Raw genomic sequence first — 25,047 nt, forward strand, 5'->3', positions numbered from 1 at the left:
CATTGATGCCCTGATCTAAGTATGGGAGGAGACCAGGACATCATCTTCCATCTTATCAACAGCATACCTAGATGTTGTTGGGTCGCATATGAGTTGCAGTAATGAAAGTCAGGCAAATTAGATCCACCTGTGATTTGAATTGTTTACTTTGATTTTTAGGGTGAATACAGCCCTCAATTGGTTGATGACTTTGGTTTTCACTGACTATTTTGTTCTCAAATAATTACACAATTTCTATCAGTAAATATGTGTTATTTAAGTGTTCCCTCAATTTCCTTGAGCTTTTTACTGTATTTCAGCCTGATTAAGACAAAAATGGCACCATTTTTCCATCACATTATACACTGCTAGTTTCCATGGTTATGACCACCCTGCAATCCAGTGATCAATCCTAAGATATTAAGCAAATGACGTCCAAGCAGAAATGTAGATGTAGCTTTAATAAAGCTCTGTGTTTCAACTCAACATAGAACTGAGAAATCAATTAAAAAATACTAAAATAATTGATGCAATGTACCAAGTGTCACCTATGAGCACACTGTTAGACTGGGGTGCCTTGGGCCTTAGTTCTGGGGGCCCAATATATTATTTGTTCACATAGTGGCAGGCAGCAGCAAGACCCTAAAAGTGATTGATTGTGGAGGGTCTCTTCAGTGACTTTAAGAAGGCAGGTTCCTAATGAAAGAGGATACTGGCTAGCCTGCCTCCTTACCTAGAAGTCATCTCAGCCACCTGATGCTACATGTGCTCCAAAAGTCACAGCCACCGGAGAGGAGAGCGCTTTTTCCTATAACATGCAAGCAGGACCACCGCTGCTGGATTGCAGGGTGGTCATAACCATGGAAACTAGCAGTGTATAATGTGATGGAAAAATGCATCTAGCCAGCAAAGGAAGCAATATTGACTATCAAAAGACATTAGTAAGTGCCTTGTATTAACTTTACATGATAAATGCCATTTGCTGAAGCGAGACAACCCCCTGTGCCATATGCTATTTGTAGGGATGAGTAATGCGAGTTTCGGATTGCTTTGCTCAAAACTTAGTTTTAATGCTGTACGGAGATTCGTCTCTGTACAGCATTAAAACCTATGGGTTCCAGTGAGGCAACTTCGTTATCACCGAAGTCTCGCTGGACTTCGGTGAATAACTTCGGGATTCGATTTTTCAACATGGTTCCAAAGTCTGCTTCCATACCGAGGTACCAGTTGGTCCCGAAGCCGACTTTGGATACCTGTTTTAAAATGTTTTTCAAGATTAATAATCAAATGCTGAAGTTATGCACCGAAGTCTCGTGATAACTAATTTCGCCTCGCGGGACCCCATACATTTAAAGGCCTCATGCACACGACCGTTGTTGTGTTCCGTTCCGCAGAATGGGGTTCCGTTGTTCCGTGATCCGTTTCCGTTTTTGTTTCCGTGTGTCTTCCTTTATTTTTGGAGGATCACCAGACATGAAGGAAAGTAAAAAAAAAATCTAAGACAGGTTTGCCATGCAAATGATAGGAAAAAAACGGACGCGGACATGGATGACAATCTTGTGTGCCTCCGTGTTTTTTAGCGGTCCCATTGACTTGAATGGGTCCACAAACCGTTTTTCCGCGAAAATAATAGGACAGGTTATATTTTTTTGACGGACTGGAACCACGGATCACGGACGCGGATGACAAACGGTGCATTAGCCGAGTTTTCAACGGACCCATTGAAAGTCAATGGGTCCGCAGAAAATCACGAAAAACAGCACAACGGACACGGAATAAAACAACGGTCGTGTGCATGAGGACTAATGCTGTACGGAGACGGATCTATTCCTAGCTACATGTACAGGATGCGGTGGACTAGGGATCCACTTTGCTCAAAAGGTCCACCAGGAAATGTACCTGTTCCCCTATGGGCCAGTCCGAGCCTGTAAGAGCAGGTCTAGATTGGCAACATATTTTTTTTCTGGATTAAAATTTATGTCAGAATGATGTCTGCCATGCCCCTGCCAGTTAATAACCCCACCGCTTTTCTAACCACTTTACAAAAGTGACTCTAGGTCAGAAAAGTCTCAAATCGGGCCTAAGAGTGTGGTGGCCACATGTAGCCAAACCACACCGACCCATGGCAGCCGACAGCAGCAAAATTGTGCGCCATGTAAAGTGAGAAGTGCCATCTGGCATATCCTTATTCACATGTCAGTGTCTGTAAGCCAAAACCGGGTGTGGATCAAAAACACAGAAAAGGTATACATCTTTCCATTATACCTTATCTCTGTGTAGGCACCACACCTGATTTGGGCTCACAATTACTGCTGGAATGCAGAGGCTAGAAGAACAAAAAATAGACACAGCAGCGTTCCCTAGAGTAATATAGTCAAGTACACGGGTAATTCCCCAAAGACCAACATGCAGTGTTCTCACTTGCAGTCACATCACGGCCTGGGTAGAAGTGGGCTGCAACCAGAGGATAAACCACTGGAGGGGTTCCCTCAAGCTGATATCAGGAATGTTGAAGAAGAGCAAGATCCAGAAGTGGTGCACTGGTGGAGATGGACAATGGAAATCACTAATGTGTGAATTGAGCATTACAATGCAAATGTACTATAACTTGCAAACCTGTCTAGGTCATAAAAGTGTCTCAAAGAACATAAAATTTGCAAATGTGTTATGTAGAGAGATCTGCCGTTTTCTGCTGCACGGTGTACACAGATAAGTATTTCACAGCATTATGATAAGGTAATACTTGTGAATGTCACGGTGCACCGGTAGCCCATATATTAGACGTTAGACAGATCAGCACTGCAGACCAGTAATCCTGTTCACAAGTTAAAAGTCATGATGTGGTAATGGGAGCGCTGCACTGGTTAAACAGAATTTCAAGAGGAAAATTATCTTTGTTAATAGAGATAATAAACCATGCCTAGTGACCGTGCACATAAGTGTTGCAACTGTTCATCTTTTGATTACATTTATTTATATTGATAATAAAGCATGGAGAAGAACCTCATTTATCATAAGGCTCATATGGCTTGAATTTACAGACTTCATTTCAATGAGATCAGCGGCATAATTACATTTTCTCCAGCAGCAACTACTAAAAGCTGCATAATTAGGTTTAGATATGGAGCAGCCGAAGGTCAAGCCCTTTTTATACTATGCAAGTTACAAGGTATACAGGAGCAACATTTAGGCCACATGCACAGGGTGGCAGGTGAACGCACATCAGATCCACACGAATTTCCATGTGCGTTTCTTCAGCATATCCGCACCAAAATCAGCAATGTCTAAGTGCGGTTTTGATGCAGATCTCGCGCTTCCATTGAGAAGGGTGAAATCCACAACTAAAACCGCAAACATAATTGACAAGCTATTTATTTTGAAATACGCATGGCAGGACAATTTCCGCACAAAAAAAATCTGCAAAGTGTACATGAGATTTGTGTAATCTCATACATTTTGCTGGTAATACGTTGCAATTTTTCTGCACTGGAATCCGAGCACTGGAAAAACTGCACATATTCATCAATGTGTACAGGTGGCCTTAGGGTGCTATTACATGGCTTGAGCTGTGATCATTGCTAATTGCCTCACCGCACCTGTATTCTGACACTGGAAACCAAAGCAAGTACATGTGCGGCCCAGTAAATCACAGTTTAACCCTTAGAATACCAGAAGTATTATTTTTTTTTTCGTTTTTGCTTTTTCATTTTTCTTCCCTATCTTCCTTAAGCCATAACTTTTTTTATTTTTCGGTTCACATAGCTGTATGAGGGCTTAGTTTTTGAGGGACAAGTTGTACTTTCTAATACCACTATTTAATATAGCATACAATGAAGTGGGAAATGGAGTGGAATTGGAAAGAAAACACAATTCCTCCACCGTTTTATGGGTTTTGTTCCCACAGTGTTCCGTTTGCGGGAATAACTTGTGCCCTTCATTCTCTGGGTCAGTATGATTACAACGATACCACATAGTAAAGGTTTTTATTTCTAAACCGTGTAAAAATGAATGTAAACTTTGAAAAAAAAAACTATTTTTTGACATTCGTATATTCTGACCCCCATAACTCTTTTATAGTTACACCTACTGAGCTGTATGGGAAATCATTTTTTGTGGGACAATCTGTAGTTTTTATTGATACCATTTTAGTGTGTGTGACTTTTTGATCACATTTTGTTTTGGTAAGGATACTTTCACACTATCGGTTTTTTTCCGGCACTGAATTCCGTCAAAAGGGCTCAATGCCCGAAAAGAACTGATCAGTTTTATCCCCATGCATTCTGAATGGAGATTAATCCGTTCAGGATGCATCAGGATGACTTCAGTTCAGTCTTTTTGACTGATCAGGCAAAAGATAAAACCGCAGCATGCTACGGTTTTATCTCCGGCACAAAAAACTGAAGACTTGCCTGAATACCGGATCCGGCATTTTTTCCATAGGAATGTATTAGTGCTGGATCCGGCATTCAAAATACCAGAGTGCCAGATCCGTCCTTCCTGCGCAGACCGAAAAAAAGGTGAGAAAGATAAATGCTGGATCTATTTTGCCGAATGACACCGGAAAGACGGATCCGGCATTTCAATGCATTTTTCTGACTGATCAGGATCCTGATCAGTCTTACAAATGCTATCAGTTGGCATACGTTTTGCCAGATACGGCAGGCAGTTCCGGTGACGGAACTGCTTGCCGGATCACTCTGCCGCAAGTGTGAAAGTAGCCTAAGAGAAGCGTATTGGAAAAATATTTTTATATTTCAATAGTATGGGCATTTTTGGTCGCAGTGATGCCCATGATGTTTATATTTATGTTTTTTTTTTTATTATTCTATGGAAAGGGAGTGGTTTAAACTTTTATATATATTTTTTTTTATATAGTTTTTAAGTTTATTTTTTATGATTTCGAAGCATACAAAATCCATAGTTTTTTTATTTATTTATTCTGAACAATCAAGGATTTTTTAGATCCATTATTTGTATAGAATTGCTCATTTCTTATGTTGGCCTGCCACCTACTGGCCAAAATAAGACTTGCAGTTTCAATGCCCTGGGTCTTTTCAGAGAGACCCAGCCCATTGAAATCAATTACCGGCATCCTCATTGGCCACAGAGGATGCCAGTAAGAAACCTGGAAGCACGAGCTTCCCGCTTTCTCATCTGATCTCACTTAACCACGGCATCTAAAGGCTTTAATAACCGCGATCAGAATTATGCCGGTTGCAGTCATTAGTCCGGGGTCTCTGGTGTTTGAAACAGCGTAGACCCGCTGGTCACGACGCCCACTGCACACATGAGTGGGCACTATGTTTGTACGGCGCTGGTAGCGAAAGGGTTAAATAAGTCCTCATGCACACAAACTTGTGCTGGCCGGGCCCGTATTGCAGCCCGCAAACAGCGGGTCCGCAATATACGGCCACTGGCCATCTGTGCACCGCATCACAGATGCGGACCCATTCACTTGAATGGGTCCGCAATACTGAAGGAGCGGATGGATCACGGACCGATTCAAGTTAAATGGGTCTGCATTTTTCTGTGCCAGCCGCACAGAAGGTGCCCGAGCCGTGCACGTATTGCGGCCTGCAAACAGCGGCTTCGCAATATACAGGAACCAGGTGTGTGTGCACCACTACCACGGATGTGGACCCATTCACTTAAAGAGGACCTTTCACCACTCCTGACATTCCTGTTTTAATAGCTCCATGCAATCCCCATGTAATAATAATTTTGGAACATCTATTCTTATGTCTGTATGTTGTGCCGTTCCTTTATTATTTCTACTAGAAGTTATGAATGAATTGCTATTAGCCATCAGTAAGGGTACAGAGGGGTGTTACCAGTTGGGGGCTATACCCATTTGGCCTCACTTTTAGCAAGTGTGGGAAGAGAGTTACTATTCGCACACCTTCAGATTTGCCAGCTCTCTGGTCCCAACTGGGAATTGAGCCCATATAGATAGACTCATGGCTGCGGCTGGACAACCCCACTCTGAAGTTCCCTCCACTACCCCGGATGGACCAGTGGTCGGTAGTTACCAAGCACAACCCAAAAACCACTAAGAAGTTCAAGAACTGAACTCACCTACTCAGTTGGGCTATCCAAGCTTGTAATTTTTTCTATATTTTTCTATATTTGCCTCGAGTAACTGAGACAGCCCCAGAAGGAGAGAGGGGGAGCTAGAATGGGGATCATCTCCCCCATTTATTGCCCCTTATTACGATGGTTATTGTTCACTCGATATCGTTAAAACATCCATGCCTTTAGGGATACATCTTTAAAAACCCTTACCATCAGGTCCCTTCAGTGAAGAAACAATGGATGCCCAGTTCTAATATAGTTTTACCATAACTAGTATGAGGTACGGGTCTGCAGTGTAATGCTCAGGTGACCATGGGTATCGTTTTCAATGATGGGAGCTTCCGGTCGCATCTGGGTCTAATCATTCCTATGGACGCTGTCTTTGGTATGTTCCATCAAAATGGCGACAATAAACACCACTTCTTTCAACGTCAGAGGTCTCAATACACCGCAAAAAAGATCACAGGTAATTACTCTCCTGAGGTACAGTAAATCTGATATTTGCTTTCTACAGGAGACACATTTAAAAACTGAGTAGATCACCAAACTTCCACACATACACAATAACTAATGGTTTCACTCTACCTTTAGAACAGCTGCTAGAGGTGTTAGTATAGTCATAGCTAAGAGAGTCCCCTTTGAGCATATCCTGATGCAAGCAGATCCCGAGGGATGCTAAATGTCTTAGAATCCCTAGCTAGCTTATATGCCCCCAATAGCAAGCAACACCAAAGGATGAAAACCACACTCTCTAAATTCCATACCTTTGCAGAGGGTATCAGAATAGTGGGAGGGGATATCAACACCTCATTAAACCCAATCATAGACACCTCCAGTGGAACTTCTGCCGCCTCACAAAAGACAATCAGAGGAATTCAGAAACTTCTTAGAGATACCCATCTAGTAGACTCCTGGAGGTCCTTGAACACCTCCACTAAAGACTTTACGTTTTATTCACAAGCGCATCATACATTTCAAAGGCTAGACTATATATTCATATCAGAGAACCCTATAGACATGCTTCTAAACTCAAGCATAGGATCGATAACAATCTCGGATCATGCCCCAGTCTTTACCCCTTTGTCGTTCACCTCCCTTCCGATCAGAGAATGGACCTGGCACTTAAAGGAGACCCTACTGGACTCAAATGAAAGCCTAACTAACATATCTCAGAAGCTTTCTCACTATTTCCAGGATAACATTCCGGCGGATACCTCCCAGACCATAGTTTGGGAGGCACACAAAGCTTTTATTAAGGGGGAATTCATAGCCACTAAAGTCAAGAGAGATAGGCAGAAAATGATAAATTCGATACTGTCCCAGATAGCATGTCTAGAAACTATCCAAAAGCACTCATCCTACGACAAAAATTAAAAGAACTACTAAATATTAAATGCGCCAAAGCATATCAATATGCTAAATTTTAATATTACGCACATGGAGACAAAGGCAATAAATTGATAACCCATCTAGTCAAAAAATGAAAAGAAATCCAATTCATAAAAAGTATTAGAACTCAAGCAGGGGGCCAGTATAAAGGAAACTAAAAACACTGCGAAAGAATTCAACCAGTTGTATCATCAATTAAATAACATTCACCCCCACCCGACAAGAGTGGCGGATCATGCTAAAATGGACCTTTTTCTGAAAAATCGAAAACTAACATCTATTACAGAGGAAGACAGCTCCTCCATACTTTCTCCCATCTTGCCAGAAGAAATATCCAAAATTGTCACATCCCTCCCTCTGGGGAAGTCCCAAGGTCCTGATGGACTGCATGCCGGATACTATAAAAAGCTCCTACCAACTCTTCTCCCACATATTACATCCTGGTGCTAAGCATTAATGAAAGGAGAAAATCTCCCAAAGCAGGCACTTGAAGCGACCATAACGATTCTACCTAAAGAGGGAAAGAATGAAGGGATATGTGGCAACTACAGATCAATTTCCCTTTTGAATATGGATGTGAAGATATGGGCTAAACTTCTAGCGAATAGGCTGAATAAATTAATACACCCTGACCAGGCGTTGTCCACCCTGACCAGGCGTGCTTTGCTGCAGGAAGGGAGGGGAATTTTCATTCATGCAGAGTATTGAATGCAATTAAATTTTCTATGGATAGAAGGGTTCCACTGATACTTCAGAGCACAGATGCAGAGAAAGCGTTTGATAGAGTAAAATTGGCTATTTATGCAACGCACACTAAACAGACTAGGGATACCAGATCCCTTCATCCGAGCAATAATGTCCTTATATTACCAACCCAGCGCCAGGGTGCGTGTCAATGGTACACTGTCAGAAATGTTTAAAATAAGTAATAGTACCCATCAGGGCTACCCCTTATCACCGACTTTATTTATAATTATTATGGAGACTCAATTGCAAGCCATCAGGGACAATTCTTCCGTAAAAGGTTTGAAAATAGGGACAGAGGAACATAAATGCGCTGCTTTCACAGACGATCTGCTGCTGCTGCTGCGGACAAACCCCTCTAAAGCTTTCCCAATACATTTTTGAAGAAGTTTGTCCAATTTTAAAATTAAATGACACTAAGTCAGAGGCACTAAACATAAATTGCCCATCACAACAAATTCGACAACTAAGCGCTATTTTCCGCATTTAAATGGCAATCGGACAAACTTAAATACCTAGGTATTTTCCTGACTAAAAAACCCTCCTCTTTGTACATAGCAAACTACGCTCCTCTATTAAAAAAGGTTAAAGACCAGTTAAACTCCCTATCTCTGCCGTATGTTTCATGGATAGGACGAAAGAACCTTCTACAGACTTACATAATGCCCAAATTCCTCTTTCTACTCCAAATGGTGCCCATACACCTACCTCAATCCTTTTTTGCACTAGTTCGATCCCTATTTACAACTTTCCTATGGAAAGGCAAAAAAACCAAGACTAACATTTGACTGACTGTCCAAAGGTCGTCAGCATGGAGGTCTCGGTCTCCCGGACACGAGTCTATATTACACAGCCATACAAATGAAAAGGTGGCTTCAGTTATGCGTGGCACAGTTTGGGATTCATTGTACAAACATAGAAAGAGCAACACTCTCTGATCAACTGTTAGCAGAGTTATGGGGCATCTATGGCTCTTCTTTTCCAATACCCAAAGGTTTGACTAAAGTTATCTATAGCACTATCAAAACCATACATTCATGTAAGGCTATATTCTCTGATCCTCCAGGACTGTTACCCTCCTCACTACTTCCATTTCTCCTTCATTCTAACATCTCTGAACCTCCTTCCTATTGGTACCTTTTCAGAGACATATATCCATATCTAAGTTATGGTCTAGCACTAAAACATAAGAGAACGAGGAGAAGGTGTGCTCTCATTATCTGACAGATAACTTTCTTAACCGGTTAGACTTCACAAACTCCCGTCGTCTGTTGCATTCTAAATATGCTATAGAGACAGAGGAGACGTGGTTTGAGAAACTGATGCATAACACTGCAATTCCTAGGCATGTCATTTCCCTTCTGTATAGGAATCTACAATCATTGGATAGGGGGGCTACACCTGCTTATATAAAAAAAAAATGGGAGGGGGATTTGGGGAGATCCTTTAATGCAGCAGAGATTGACCAGATACACCTGAGATCTCATGGCTTCTCCAGATGTATCAAAACTCAAGAACTCTCCTACAAAACTATGTCTAGATGGTACAATGATCCCTGCAAACTTCACAGTATGGGTTTGAGAGACACGAACATTTGCTGGAGATGCTTGGGAGAGAGGGACTCTCTGAGCCATATATTCTGGTCCTGTTCAGTGGTTTTTGGGAACAGGTAGAATGCAAGATTAATCTCATATGCCATACCTCCATCTGCTTATCACCAATCTCGGTGCTTCTGTGGCTGCCATCAGGTGGTTGGACTCCCTCACTAGGCAAATGGTATGAGAGGGTGGATCAGATTTATCTAATGGAAGAATTGGCGAGCTGGGCGAGTAGATCGCACTCTAGGTTCCTATGTTTGTGGACTCCCTGGAAAGACTACAGAGATAAGGTGAACAGCACATAGGGGTTCATGCTTCCTTTGGCCTTCCACGCGCTGTTTTTTGGGAGAGACAATTATTGGATGAGACTCTCTGACAATTGCTATTGCTATTGATATTACTACGTCTATTACTGAACACTAATCACATTACACTTGAAAAGAACTCGGATGCGACTCTGACGAAGTGTTCATTTATAATATATATGCATAAACCGTTCTGGTCAACATTCCAGCAGGCTTTACAAAGGCTAACTACATACCTTCCTATTCTTCCCATTCTCCCCCCTTTTTTGTACCCTTACCCTCTATACAACTCTTAAGGTAATAAGATACATGACCAGTATACAATATGACATTGCTTTTACTTGGAAATGTATTGTATTTTAAGAAGAAAACATTAATAAAAAGATATTTGACAAAACCCCCAAAAAAATAGGCAGGTCAGGATGGTGAAAAGTCCTCTTTAAATAGGTCTACAATACGGGAGGTGCAGTGCGGTAGAAGGCATGGATCAGAAGCACTACAGAGTGCTTCCATGGATTTTCTGTCCGTGCCTCAGGACCGCAAAAAAGTAGTGTATGCACTACTTTGCAGAAATGTATGTATAGATATGCATCTATCAGGCATGTATGAGTATGTACGTCAGTGCAGTTTTCAGCACTGACAGCAGGGGAATAGCAATCTTGAGTTATTGGTGTAAAAATGATCTTTCATTTTTACCTGTCCTTGCCGCTTAGGAGTGAACAAATTCATATCAATAGGGTTATATGTATTCAAAATTATCAAAGCCACGACCCCTTCAGACAGCACGCCCATCCATAAAATGGCTGCCGAAGGAAGGTAATGTGATCGAATATGGCACCACACCCATTCAAACACAGTGGAGGGATTTATGACAACTAGCGTAAAGGAAAACTGGCTTAATTGCCTATAGCAATCAATCAGATTCCAGCTTTCATTTTTCAGATCTCCCCCAATGTGCTCGACTCTGGACACATCTGCGGATGGCAGGCATAAACAGGGACAGCAGACCTTTTGGAGGGTACTCTCTCTCCTTGGGGCGAGAGGAGACTTATAAGCCATACATGCTCCTCTGGAATTCTGGGAAGAAAGGAATGCAAATGAGCTCTTAACAAGCTCTGCCTCTGATGCCACCAGATGTAAGACAGCTATCCTATAAGTCAATGTTCGACCCTTTAAACAGGCCTTGAGACATGATTTGGATATTAATAAGCCAGCACCTGATCTGCAGACAAATGTTTGGGGTTGATTGGCCCTCATCAGTGCAGAGCAGACAGTACTGGCTTAACTGGGTGAGAGTACCTTTCCCCCCCCCCTGACTTAGGCCTCTCACCCAGTTAAGCCAGTACCTCTGCTCTGCACTGTTGAGGTGCAATAACCCTGAAAAAGCTGTCTGCAGATGAGGTGCTGGCTTATTTAATATCCAAGTCATTTCTCAAGGTCTATTTAAAGGGTCGAACATTGACTTATAGGATAGCTTCCTTACATCTGGTGACATTAGAGACACAGCTTGTTAAAGGGTTTCTATCACTTGGTATGACATAATTAGCTGTCAGACACTAGCGATCTGCTAGTGTCTGCTCTGGCCAACCATCCTACTATAATCACTTGTGGGGCAGCGGTTTTGCTAAAAAACGAACTTTTATAAATATGCTAATGAGCCTCTAGGTGCTATGTGGGCGTCATTAGCACCTAGAGGCTCCGTCTACCTTCATACACAGCGGCTGCCCAGCACGTCCCTCCAGCCCGCCCATGTCCTCCTCCGTGTGACGCAGCGGCCGAATTCTCGCGCATGCGCCGTGCGCGGCTGTATTCGGCGCATTAGAGATGTCTGAGCTCGGAGCGGTCAGACATTCAATGCGCATGCGCCGAATACAGCCGCGCGTGCGCATTGAATGTCTGACCGCTCCGAGCTCAGACATCTCTAATGCGCCGAATACATGCATGCGCGAGAATTCGGGCTCATTAGCATATTTATAAAAGTTAGTTTTTTAGCAAAACCGTTGCCCCACAAGTGATTATAGTAGGATGGTTGGCCAGAGCAGACACTAGCAGATCGCTAGTGTCTGCCAGCTAATTATGTCATATGAAGTGATAGAAACCCTTTAAGAGCTTATGACCCCTTAGTAATTTAGAGATAAGGGTTAGTACAGGGCTCGACAAATCCCAGGCGCCAGGTCGCCATGGCGATCAGGAATTTTGTCCTGGCGCCTGGGTATTTGACCCTGCTTGAAAATAGGCCCAGCACACCAGCAGCTGGGCGCAGTAGCACTTTAAGTTTAGCGTAGACGCGACATCATGCAGGAGTCCGCGTCTACTAGGCCCGCCCCTCACGCTTCCCGCCCCAGACTACAGTGAAGAGGACCGCTACTGGCTCAGGCTCCTCATCGCTGTGGCACGGCTCCTTCTCAGAATTGTGGCGAGTGGCAGTGCGATAGGGGGCGGGCTTCCCCCATCATTGGTGGGCAGTGCGCCCTCCCCCACCTTTATTGGTGGTAGCGGCAGTTCCGATTGGAGTCCCAGCAGTGTAATGCTGGGGCTCCGATCAGTTACCATGGCAAAATTATTATTACAATAAAAGTTTTTTTTGTTTTTGTTTTAGGGTCCTATGAGCTTATACAAAACTGTCATTTACTAACCCAGGGCTTGACAAATTTTCTTGGAATCTAGGAGTCAGCAAAAAAAATTAGGAGCTCTGCAGTAATATACTTAGGCTACTTTCACACTAGCGTTCGGGGCTCCGCTTGTGAGTTCCGTTTGAAGGCTCTCACAAGCGGCCCCGAACGGATCCGTCCAGCCCTAATGCATTCTGAGTGGATGCGGATCCGCTCAGAATGCATCAGTTTGGCACCGTTTGTCCTCCGCTCAGCAGGCGGACCCCTGAACGCAGCTTGCAGCGTTCGGGTGTCCGCCTGGCCGTGCGGAGGCAAACGGATCCGTCCAGACTTACAATGTAAGTCAATGGGGACGGATCCGTTTGAAGTTGACACAATATGGCTCAATTTTCAAACGGATCCGTCCCCTATTGACTTTCAATGTAAAGTCAAAACGGATCCGTTTGCATTACCATGTTCATGGTAATGCAAACGGATCCGTTTTGAACGGATCTAAGCGTTTGCATTATAGGTGCGGATCCGTCTGTGCAGATACCAGACGGATCCGCACCTAACGCAGGTGTGAAAGTAGCCACATGCGCTGTGGCTGCCCGGCGCTCCTTCTTCTTGTAACTCGTCACAGGTCTGTGCGGCACATTGCTATAAGCATAAGCAATGCGCCGCACAGACCTGTGAGTTACAAGAAGAAGGAGCGTCGGACGGCCACAGCGCATGTAAGTATATTGCTGCAGAGTAACTGACCATGGCAGCCAGGACTTCAGTAGCGTCCTGGCTGCCATAGTAACCGATCGGAGCCCCAGCATTACACTGCTGGGACTCCGATCGGAACTGCCGCTGCCACCAATGATGGGGGGAGGGGGAGGGCGCACTGCCCACCAATGATTTTAATACTGGGGGGGGGGGGGGGAGAGAGGGCGCACTGCCCACCAATGATTTTAATACAGGGGAGGAGGGAAGGGTGCACTGCCCACCAATTATTTTAATACAGGGGAGGGTGCACTGCCCACCAATGATTTTTAAACCGGGGAGGGGGGGAGCACTGCCCACCAATGATTTTAATACTGGGGGGGGGGAGAGAGGGCGCACTGCCCACCAATGATTTTAATACAGGGGAGGGGGGAAGGGTGCACTGCCCACCAGTGATTTTAATACAGGGGAGGGTGCACTGCCCACCAATGATTTTAATACCGGGGAGGGGGGCGCACTGCCCACCAATGATTTTAATACTGGGGGGGGCGCACTGCCCACCAATGATTTTAATACCGAGAAGGGGGGGGCGCACTGCCCACCAATGATTTTAATACTGGGAGGGGGGAGAGGGCGCACTGCCCACCAATGATTTTAAAACAGGGGGGGGAGGGTGCACTGCCCACCAATGATTCTAATACTGGGGAGGGCGCACTGCCCACCAATGATTCTAATACGGGGGGGGCACTGCCCACCAATGATTTTAATACTGGGGGGGGGCGCACTGCCCACCAATGATTTTAATAACGGGGGGGGGGGGCGCACTGCCCACCAATGATTTTAACACCGGGGAGGGGGGCTCCTAACTTTTTTTAGCTGGCTCCTAGATTCCAAGGAAATTTGTCAAGCCCTGGGTTAGTAAATGACCGTTTTGTATAAGCTCATAGGACGCTAAAACAAAAACAAAAAAACTTTTATTGTAATAATAATTTTAAAAGAACTTGGTGGGACACACTGACATAAATATATTATTCACAAATATGAACGACAAAGGGACAGTCCAGTATAAGGCCGGAAGATAAATCCAGGTGGCTATATTAATCTCAGCCAAACTGTCCGAGTGACGATCAGTACTCCAGGGTAATGAAACTGCGACAGTTGCCATAATTTTCATGCTATACATGGCAACATATTACCCTGCTGTGTTAACACTGGGGTATGTAACCTCAAACCTCCCTCAAATGACTAGCTACAATTAGTATAGTCTGTTCTAACTAGCTGGTAGATGGCTCAACGCGTTTCTGGTTCCTATTAGCCCTCATCAGGAGCCCTACACGTAATTTCAGCTAGATGATTAAAGGGCTTCTGTCACCCCACTGAACAGTTTTTTTTTTTTGTGTACTTATAATCCCTATACTGCGATTTATCTATACATAATGTGATTAATCATTTTGGTTCAGTAGATTCTGCTAAAAACGTACTTTTATAATATGTAAATTACCTGTCTACCAGCAAGTAGGGCGGCTACTTGCTGGTAGCAGCCGCATCCTCCTATCATAATGACGTCCCCTCCGCATGTTGATTGACAGGGCCAGCGAACGGGATCTTTCTCTGCTGGCCCTGTTTGCATTCAAAATCTGGCGCCTGCGCCGTATCGGTCTTCAGTCGGCGCAGGCGCACTGATAGGAGGACGTTTGCTCGGCCGCTCCATCCTCAATGCGCCTGCGCCGGGTGTAGTTGTGACGTCAATCAACATGCGGAGGGGGTGTCATTATGATAGGAGGATGCGGCTGCTACCAGCAAGTAGCCGCCCTACTTGCTGGTAGACAGGTAATTTACATATTATAAAAGTACGTTTTTAGCAGAATCTACTGAACCAAAATGATTAATCACATTATGTATGGATAAATCGCAGTATAGGGATTATAAGTACACAAAAAAAAAAACAGTTTAGTGGGGTGACAGAAGCCCTTTAAACCATTTATGGACAGACAAACACAAATGTGCCTCCACTACCTCAACATGTGGCAGCGTGTCCAGAGGGTAATATGTTGCCATGTATAGCATGGAAATGATGGCAACTGTTGCAGTTTCATTACCCTGGAGTTTACTCCTCAATAAAGTACTGATTGTCACTGGGACAGTTTGGCTGAGATTAATATAGCCACCTGGATTTATCTTCCGGGCTGTCCCTTTGTCGTTAATATTTGTGAATAATATATTTATGTCAGTGTGTCCCACCAAGTTCTTTTAAAATTATTATTAGAATAAATTATTATTATTTTTTGTTTTTTAGCGTCCTATGAGCCTATACGAGATATCCAATTAGTGACGTGACTGAGTATAGTTGATTCATTCTGCAGTGAGCCCTTAGTAAATGACCGGCACAAAGTGAAAGTGAAAGTAGGATGCACAACCTAGAAAAACAGTTAACCCTTTGTGACAGAATGGCTCAATATTTTGTTAATAAAGACCAATTGAATTTTTTTTTTTTAGCCCCAAATTAGTAAAATGCAATCATAAAAAAATTGTCCCCAAAGGTTTTAAGTAGAAAATAGTCCAGCATCTCAAAATCCATTAATCAGGGACATGACATAGAAGCTGTTCGAAACGCGTACACATTGTTTGAATCTTTTTGGCAACCACTTGACATGCATGGATTTTCTTAAATAAAGCACCGATTTATAGATTATGTTGTACTATATAGGCAAAAAATGCTAGAGTTCTTGTGTTACTATTCAAACAGCATAAACACTTTATACATTAGGCTACAACAAATAGGATAACCACCACCCCCTACCCTCAGAACTCCTATCCTGGTAAGGGAAACATCATGTCTCAGGTTAGTGTCAGAATATGATGAACTGTAAAATATCATGCAGGATCTTGAGCTGATTTATATAAATCTGTTACATGCAAAAAAGACATTTGTCAGTCCCAAGGAAGTAAACTATTATAGGGACCTTTGCTGATATCTTACCACCTTTTGAATGGATTGATGCAGTCTGTAAAGCGAATTGACCACAGCCACATTTCTTCGTTGACCTTCTGTGAGAGGTCCAATCACCTGACTTGCATCTCCTTGAGTAGACAGCTGCAACATGAAAAGTAGATCACTGTTAAAATGTAGCACACAATGTCAGGATGAATGAAATGTTGAAGAGCTTGATTTAGACAGTGCTTTTGTTTTTTCATCTCAACACATTTTATAGGGTTGTATAAATACAAACCAACGAGATGAAAACAAGTGTGTATTTCTGAAAACACTTAAGATCTTCATGATCTAAACATGACTAATAAAAGAAATTCTAATTACAGTGGCATTAGTCAGCAGCACAGCAGTATGTATCCACAAGGAATATGTATTTCAAACAAGTTTATGAATATTATAGCAGCCATATGAAAAACAGCAGATTCCCAAATAAAGCTATACATATTTGTATGCAGAAAATTATAAAGCAAGATTTTTAAAAAATAATAAAATAAAAAAAATGCATCTACTGACGTCTGATGACTTTGTGGGCAGAATAAGGTAGTTTGCTGCAAAATTGTGCCTGATGCACACAATTTGAAACCTGATAGACCCTTTGAGTCAATTGGATTTGTCAAAATCTGCTGCAAAATGTTTTAACCCCTTCAGAACTAGCCAATTTTGGGACTAGGATGTAGTAATTATTTTTAATATCACATTTCAAGAGTATTAAAACGTATTTTTCCGGTAAAATAGCTGTACGATGATTGCTTTTTTGGGGAGTATTGTATTTTTAAATGGGTTACAGGGTACATATAACTTATTAATTAAAGGGGTCTTATGAGATTCTGATATTGACGAGCTGATCATCTGTCTGAGGAGGCTGCGGCCTCCTCGCAGCTTACCAAGCACAGTGCTGTCCATCGGATAGTGGCTGTGCTTGGTATTGCAGATCAACTCTATTCACGTGACCAATGAACGTGATGACACTGGCCTAGGACCAAACAGATGATCGATGGAGTTCCCGGGTGTCGGACCCCTGCCGATCTGATATTGATGACCTATCCTGAGAATAAGTCATCAATATCATAATCTCAGAAAACTTTTATTAAAATGATCCAGAGGGATAAATAATGTTACCTTTAGGGTCCATTCACACGTCCGTAGTGTATTGCGGATCAGCAATACACCCGGCCGGCACCCCCATAGAACTGCCTATTCTTGTCCGCAATTGCGGACAAGAATAGGACATGTTCTATTTTTTCCGTTGCCGCAGACCGGAAGTTCAGGGCCGCACTCCGAAAACACTGTGTGCTGTCCGCATCCATTCCTGCCCATAGAGAATGAATGGGTCCGCACCCGTTCCGGATAATTGTGGAACGGGTGCGGACACATTCTACGGACGTGTGAATGGACCCTTATCCTGTGCATCAGTATAATAACTGCAATAATAAATGTGTATAGTTTAACTATGTTTTACTACTTTTGCACAATACAAACTTTTTTTTTTACAAATCATTTTCAGCATATTTTGAGAGCTATGGCATTTTAACAGAGCTGTGTGGGGGCTTTTTTTTTCCCAGGAAAAGCTACAGTTTTAATTCTTACCATTTTGGGGTAGATAGGTCTTTATAAACACTTTTTATTTCCTGTACAGTTACTGTGTCTTCGCTAGGTAGAGTATTGCTCACATTCCCTGGGTTTGCAGACAGGCACAACACTAGTGTATAGACTGTGGGAAAAGATGGACTGGTTGGTGCTGCCACTGCTACGTTGCAGACCACACTGGTCAGGTGCCAACCAACAGCAGGTCAAGGGGAACTTAATGTAGGTGGAGGATTCAGTGACAGGCCAAAGCTTCATATCTGATTTGCAACATCTCATGTAACAGTGTACTATAATTGATTTGCAACATCACAGCGGTAACAGTGTACTATAATTGACGTTATTGTTATTCTTTGTTTCGATATGATTACAATGATAACAATCATAGTAAAATTCCAGCTCACCTCTAGTAGATTTAATCAGCCCCTGGTGCACGGAACAGGTAAGTAAGTCCTTTGGTAGCAAAACAATGATAAATAAAGTTCCAGCACTGCAAACTAATTGTTGTGTCGCTTGTCTCTTTATTCGTGGTAGCAAAATTACAGCATGTGGATAAAAACCTCACACTCCAGCACCAGTTGACGCGTTTCAGACACTTAGTCCTTAGTCATAACTGGCTAAGGACTAAGTGTCTGAAACGCGTCAACTGGTGTTGGAGTGTGAGGTTGTGATCCACATGCTGTAATTTTGCTACCATGAATGAAGAGACAAGCGACACAGCAATTACTTTGCAGTGCTGGAACTTCATTTATCATTGTTTTGCTACCAAATGATAACAATGTTTTATGTTTTACCAGTTTTGTACAAAAAAGTGTTGAAAAATTATTTTTTCTGTTACCATATCCTGAGAGCCATATCCTTATATTTTCTCATTGACTGAGTTGCTTATTGTTAGCAGATCATCCCATAGCTTTCATTGGTAACATTTTGGGGTAGATATGATTTTTGATCACTATTTATATTGTTTTTGTTTTGTTTTTATGGGGAGGGGGGAAGGGATGAACAAAAGCTGTTCCGTATATTTGACATGCTTAGTTTATTCTGCAGGTTGATACAATTATGGAGATACTACAGTTTTTGCAATTTAACACTTTTGTAAAAAAAAAAAAAAAAAGTTGTGAGGTGCCATATGCTAAAGTCTATACATTGTTATGTTTCAACCAACTGAGCTGTGTGCAGGCTTGTTTTTGCAGGACATCCTGAAGTTGTTACTGGTACCATTTTTGGGCACATTCAACTTTATGATTAATTTTCATTCTACTTTTTTTGCAAGGCATAATAAAAAACAACAATTTTGACATTTGCAATATTTCTTTTTTACAGTGCTCATTAACCCCTTAACGACTGCAATACGGCTATATACATGCTAATTACACATGCCCCGTGCAGCTAGCACGTATATAAACGTCATGGCACCTCTTTAATCCAAGCTCTGCAAAGCTCTTGAATTAAAGCTTCTGCCCCTGTGCTGCTGCTATCACATGCAGCATACAGTCCAGTAATGCCGGCAAGGGACCAATCTGAGTGGTTCCTTGTCTGCGATCGCTCCAATTGGTTAGCCTATGCAGACTCACCAATCGGTGTGTGCGGCACTGTTAAAATGCCGGTTTCAGGCTCTGATCTGCACTCTGCAGATCAAACCTGAAATCAAGTACCATATTCTCCGTGCCCCCAATATGTGAGCCCCCTGTCCCGATCTTCTGTGCTCTCTGCCTCCACTTTTGCCGGCCATGCACTGTGTATGTGCCGGCAACTGTGCCTGCCTGCCCCCATCCATGTCCCCTGCCCATCTGTGTCCCCTCCACAGCCCTCATCTGTGCCCCCTTGTGCGGTGCCCCTGCTGTATCTGATGGCAGCGGCTCTGTTCCTGTATGCTGACACTCTGCTGTAACCCCTTAGATGCCACTGTCAGTGGCATTCAAGGGGTTAACAGAGGGAGGGGGCTCCCTCTCTCAACCATCGGCTGCCCGCGCTGCCTTGCAAAGGCATCCAGTGTTGACATCTATCACTGTAAAACTGATAGTATTATACTTTACAATGCAAGAGCATTGCAAAGTATAGTACAGCCATCAGCCCCACTGGATCTTCAAGATCCCTGTGGGACTTGACAAAAAAGTGTAAAAATAGAAAAAAGTCAAAATAAATAAATAAATAAATAGGTAAATAAAAAATAAAATAAATTGCCTTTTATTGAAAAAAATAAACTACACATTTTAGGTATGATCGTGTCCGTAACGACCGGCTCTATAAATAAATCACAAAATCCACCCCGTCGGTAACCATTAAAAAAAATTAAAACTGTCAAAAAAGCCATTTTTGTCACCTTACATTACAAAAAGTGCAACACCAAGCGATCAAAAAGGCGTATGTCCCACAAAATGGTACCAATAAGACCATCACCTCATCCCGCAAAAAATAAGCCTCTACATAAGAAAATTGCTTAAAAAAAATAAAAGAAACTATAGCTCTTAGAACGTGGAGACACTAAAACATCATTTTTTTTGTTTCAAATATGCTATTATAAAGTGTTAACAAAGTTTGTAAGATCAGTTTTGAGTAACTTGAGGGGTGTAGTTTCTGCAATGGGGTCATTTACGGGGGGTTTCCACTATGTAAGCCCCACAAAGTGACTTCAGACCTGTACTGGTCCTTAAAAAGTGGGTTTTGGAAATTTTCTTAAAAATTTTAAGAATTGCTTCTAAAATTATAATCCTTCTAACATCCTAAATAAAATAAAATGACATTTACAAAATGATGCCAACATAAAGTAGACATATGGGGAATGTTAAGTAATAAATATTTTATGAGGTATCACTTTCTGTTTTAAAAGCAGAGAAATTTTAAAAATTGTGAAATTTTTGGTAAATTTGGGATTTTTTCATAAGTAAAGTTGTAAAAAATGGACTCAAATTTATGAGTATCATGAAGTACAATGTGTTATGAGAAAACAATCTCAGAATGGTTTGGATAAGTAAAAGCTATTATGTTTAATATACATCCATATTGGTACAGAATTGCTAATTTCTTATGTTGGCCTGCCACCTGCTGGCCAAAATAAAAATTGTAGCTTCACTACCCTGTGTCTCACCAGAGAGACCCAGCGTATTGAAATCAATTACCAGCATCCACATTGGCAGCAGACGATGCCGGTAAGAAACCTGGAAGCACGAGCTTCCCGTTTTTTCACCCTTTAGATGCCATGATCACACTTGATTACGGCATCTAAAGGCTTTAATGACCGCGATTATTAGCCGCGGGTCTCTGCTGTTTGAAATCCTTGGGATTTCTGCTGTTTCTGATACCCAGAAATAATGAATCTGTATGGGGACGAGTGATCGCTGCATTGTTCACTTGTCTCCATACAGTGGAGGAGATTTCCACATGTAAATTCAGTTTAATAGGAAATTAGTCGCCCAGTTGCCATAGCAGCTATTGGCACTCCATGACTGCACTGGGGCGGTAATGGAGTGGCAGAAGAGCCCCCTCTCTGTGTATCCACTTAGATGTCAGTCACTTTTGATCATGGCATCTAAAGGATTAAACAGCTGGAGTGCAAGCTTGCACTGATCTCTGCTATTGAAGTGGGAGTCCGGATGTACAGGTGAAACTCAAAAAATGAAAATATCGTGCAAAAGTCCATTTAGTTCAGTAATGCAAATTAAAAGTTAAAATTAGAATTTTGTGAAAAGGTTCAATATTCTAGGCTCAAAGTGTCACACTCTAGTCAGCTAATTAATCCATACCCCCTGAGCAAAGGGTACCCGAGATTGTGACTTTGGGGTTTCATAAGCTATAAGCCATAATCATCCAAATTATAACAAATAAAGGCTTGAAATACACTGCCTGTCCAAAAAAAAAAGTCGCACCTGGATTTAGCTAAGCAAATAGTTATGAGGCTCCTATTGGATAATTACTGCATGGGCGATTATTTTTCAGCTGGCTATAAGTTATTTAACCCCAACTGGTGCAATGAGTTGCTTCTCATTCCTTAAACAACCATGTCGAAAGACACATCTCGTGGTCGTGGAAATGTTAGTCTGTTTGAGAAGGGTCAAATCATTGGCATGCATTAAGCAGAGAAAACATCTAAGGAGATTTTAGAAACTACTAAAATTGGGTTGAGAACTGTCCAACGCATTATTAAAAACTGGAAGGATAGTGGGGACCCATTAAATTCGAGGAAGAAATGTGGCGAGGAAAAAATCCTGAATGATCGTGATCGGCGATCACTTAAAGGTTTGGTAAAATCAAATCGAAGAAAAACAACAGTAGAACTCAGTGCTATGTTTAATAGGGAAAGTAAGAGCATTTCCACACGCACAATGCGAAGGGAACTCAAGGGATTGGGACTGAACAGCTGTGTAGCCTTAAAAAAAACACTAATCAGTTAGGCAAACTAGAAAAAAAGGTTTCAATTTGCTAGGGAGCATAAAGATTGGACTCTGGAGCAATGGAAGAAGGTCATGTGGTCTGAGGAGTCCAGATTTACCCTGTTCCAGAGTGATGGGTGCATCAGGGTAAGAAGAGAGGCAGATGAAGTGATGCACCCATCATGCCTAGTGCCTACTGTACAAGCCTGTAGGGGCAGTGCTATGATCTGGGGTTGCTGCAGTTGGTCAGGTCTAAGTTCAGCAACAGTATGTGCTCCAAGAATGAGGTCAGCTGACTACCTGAACATACTGAATGACCAGGTTATTACATAAATGGATTTTTTCTTCCCTGATGGCACGGGCATATTCCAAGATGACAATGCCAGGATTCATCGGGCTCAAATTGTGAAAGAGTGGTTCAGGGAGCATGAGACATCATTTTCACACATGGATTGGCCACCACAGAGTCCAGACCTTAACCTCATTGAGAATCTTTGGGATGTGCTGGAATAGGCTTTGCGCAGCAGTCAGACTCTACCATCATCAATGCAAGATCTTGGTGAAAAATTAATGCAACATTGGATGGAAATACATTTTGTGACATTGCAGAAGCTTATTGAAAGAATGCCACAGTGAATGCGTGCCGTAATGAAAGCTAAAGGCTTTTTTTTTGGGACAGGCTTTGCATGTAAAGAGTATATCTCATATATTAGTTTCACCTTTTAAGTTGCATTACTGAAATAAATGAACTTTGCACGATATTCAAATTTTTCGAGTTTCACCTGTATACTATAGCCGGCTCCTGCTGTCGTTGGAACAGGCACAACTCTTGTGCCAGTGCTATCTCAGTGACATAACTGTACTTTGAGGTGTGGGATTTTAGTCCTCACCTCAGCGTACAATTAGATTGAGTTGTAGTTAAAGATCCATTGCTGACTCACGATCAAGGTCCTTGACTTGATTTCTTTGTTAAGCTGTTCCATTCAGACGTCCATAGTGCATTGCGGATCGGCAAATTGCGGATCCGCAATACACTTGATTGGCACCCCCATAGAACTGCCTATTCGTGTGAATGGAGCCAACTAGAGCCCCAAGAAAGGTTGCCACCGAAATTCACCATTATAGATCCAAGAGGGTTACCAAGCTTTCCAAGACAGGTCTTTTTTCTTGGAATAGATGCCTTAAAATGGTAGCAAGCATATAACGTTTTGCTCTGTAACTGTAATTACATGCCATAGCCCAATTAAAGGGCTCAGTTTAGAGCTGAACCCCGGACATACCCATATTTTCACCCAGACAGCCCCCCTGATGTTAGCATCGGAGCATCTCATGCTCCGATGCGCTCCCTTGCCCTGCGCTAGATGGCTTCGGCCCGGCAGTGTGTCCGGTGACATCACCGGCTCTGATGGGTGTGCTTTAGCGCTGCCCTAGCCGTTTTACTGGCTAGGGCAACGCTACAGCCTGCCCATCAGTGCCGGTGACGTCACCGGGCTTCCTGGCAGCCCCATGGAGAGCACGGTTCGTCACCGGAACACCTGAAAATGCCTTTGCCCTGCTTGATTTAGCACAGGGCAAAGGAGAGCATCGGAGCATGAACTGCTCCGATGCTCAAGACAGGGGGGCTGCCTGGGTGAAAATGGAGGTATGATGAACCCGGACAACCCCTTTAAGTAATATCAAGCGATTTCTAAGCAATATATTAAGGATGTGTGTAGTTTAGGCCTACTAATGCAGAAATACAAACATCTGCAAAATTCAGCTCCTTTTCTAATCGAGATAATTGGCATTATCATTACAATTCTGAATGCTTTCTTTATTGTAAATGTTAAAATGTTATAGGAAATGTCAGGTGGTCGAGAACAAACATACAGGTGAAACGCGTAAAATTTGAATATCGTGCAAAAGTCCATTTATTTCAGTAATGCAAATTAAAAGGAATTGCATTAATGCAGCTTAAAATTAGATTGTGAAAAGGATCAATATTCTAGGCTCAAAGTGTCACACTCTAGTCAGCTAATTAATCCATACTCCCTGGGCAAAGGGTACCTCAAAATTGAGTCTTTGGAGTTTCATAAGCTATAAGCCATAATCATCCAAATTATAACAAATAAAGGCTTGAAATATCTTACTTTGCATGTAATGAGTCTATCTCATATGTTAGTTTCACCTTTTAAGTTGCATTACTGAAATAAATGAACTGTGCACGATACTCAAATTTTTCGAGTTTCACCTGTATATATATTTATACTGTGTTTCTGGACATAAACACTTCTCTGTGGAGCCAATTAGGCAAGCCGTGCATAAGACTTCACTACCAGCTTAATCCTCTTTAGCAATGTCGAAGATGCATAATCCTAGCCAAGGAAGCCACATTAGTCAATGCAAGTCAGTACAATACAATTAAAGCTAACCTAGAGCATCTTGCATAACAGAAACATTGTCATTCATGCAAATTAACCACTTCCCATCTGGGCCATTTGCCCCATTCCTGGCCAGGCCTAATTTTGCAAATCTGACATATCTCACTTTATGTGGTAATAACTTTGGAACGCCTTTACTTATCCAAGTCATTCAGAAATTGTTTTCTCGTGACATATTGTACTTTGTCAAATTTGAGTCAATATATTTCACCTTTAGTTATGAAAAAATCTCAAATTTACAAAAAAAATTGAAAAATTCACAATTTTCTAAATTTCTATTTTTCTGCTTTTAAAA

At 42.3% G+C, this 25,047-nt stretch overlaps 1 protein-coding gene across 4 annotated transcripts in view; it reads right to left on the reverse strand.

Annotated features, from left to right (window-relative positions):
* The window catches only part of COG5 (component of oligomeric golgi complex 5), a 413,671-nt gene that overhangs the window by 84,458 nt on the left and 304,166 nt on the right, over window positions 1-25,047 (reverse strand). For 2 of the 4 annotated variants that reach the window (XM_040412854.1, XM_040412840.1), the window contains one exon: window positions 16,370-16,480. In XM_040412854.1, coding sequence (XP_040268788.1) covers window positions 16,370-16,480 — 111 coding nt within the window. Of the gene's footprint in view, window positions 1-16,366; window positions 16,481-25,047 lie in introns of all 4 variants that reach the window. The other 2 variants (XM_040412847.1, XM_040412831.1) reach the window with 1 other exon arrangement.

The sequence above is a fragment of the Bufo bufo genome, chromosome 1 (genome assembly GCF_905171765.1).
Source record: "Bufo bufo chromosome 1, aBufBuf1.1, whole genome shotgun sequence".
Lineage (NCBI taxonomy): Eukaryota > Metazoa > Chordata > Amphibia > Anura > Bufonidae > Bufo > Bufo bufo.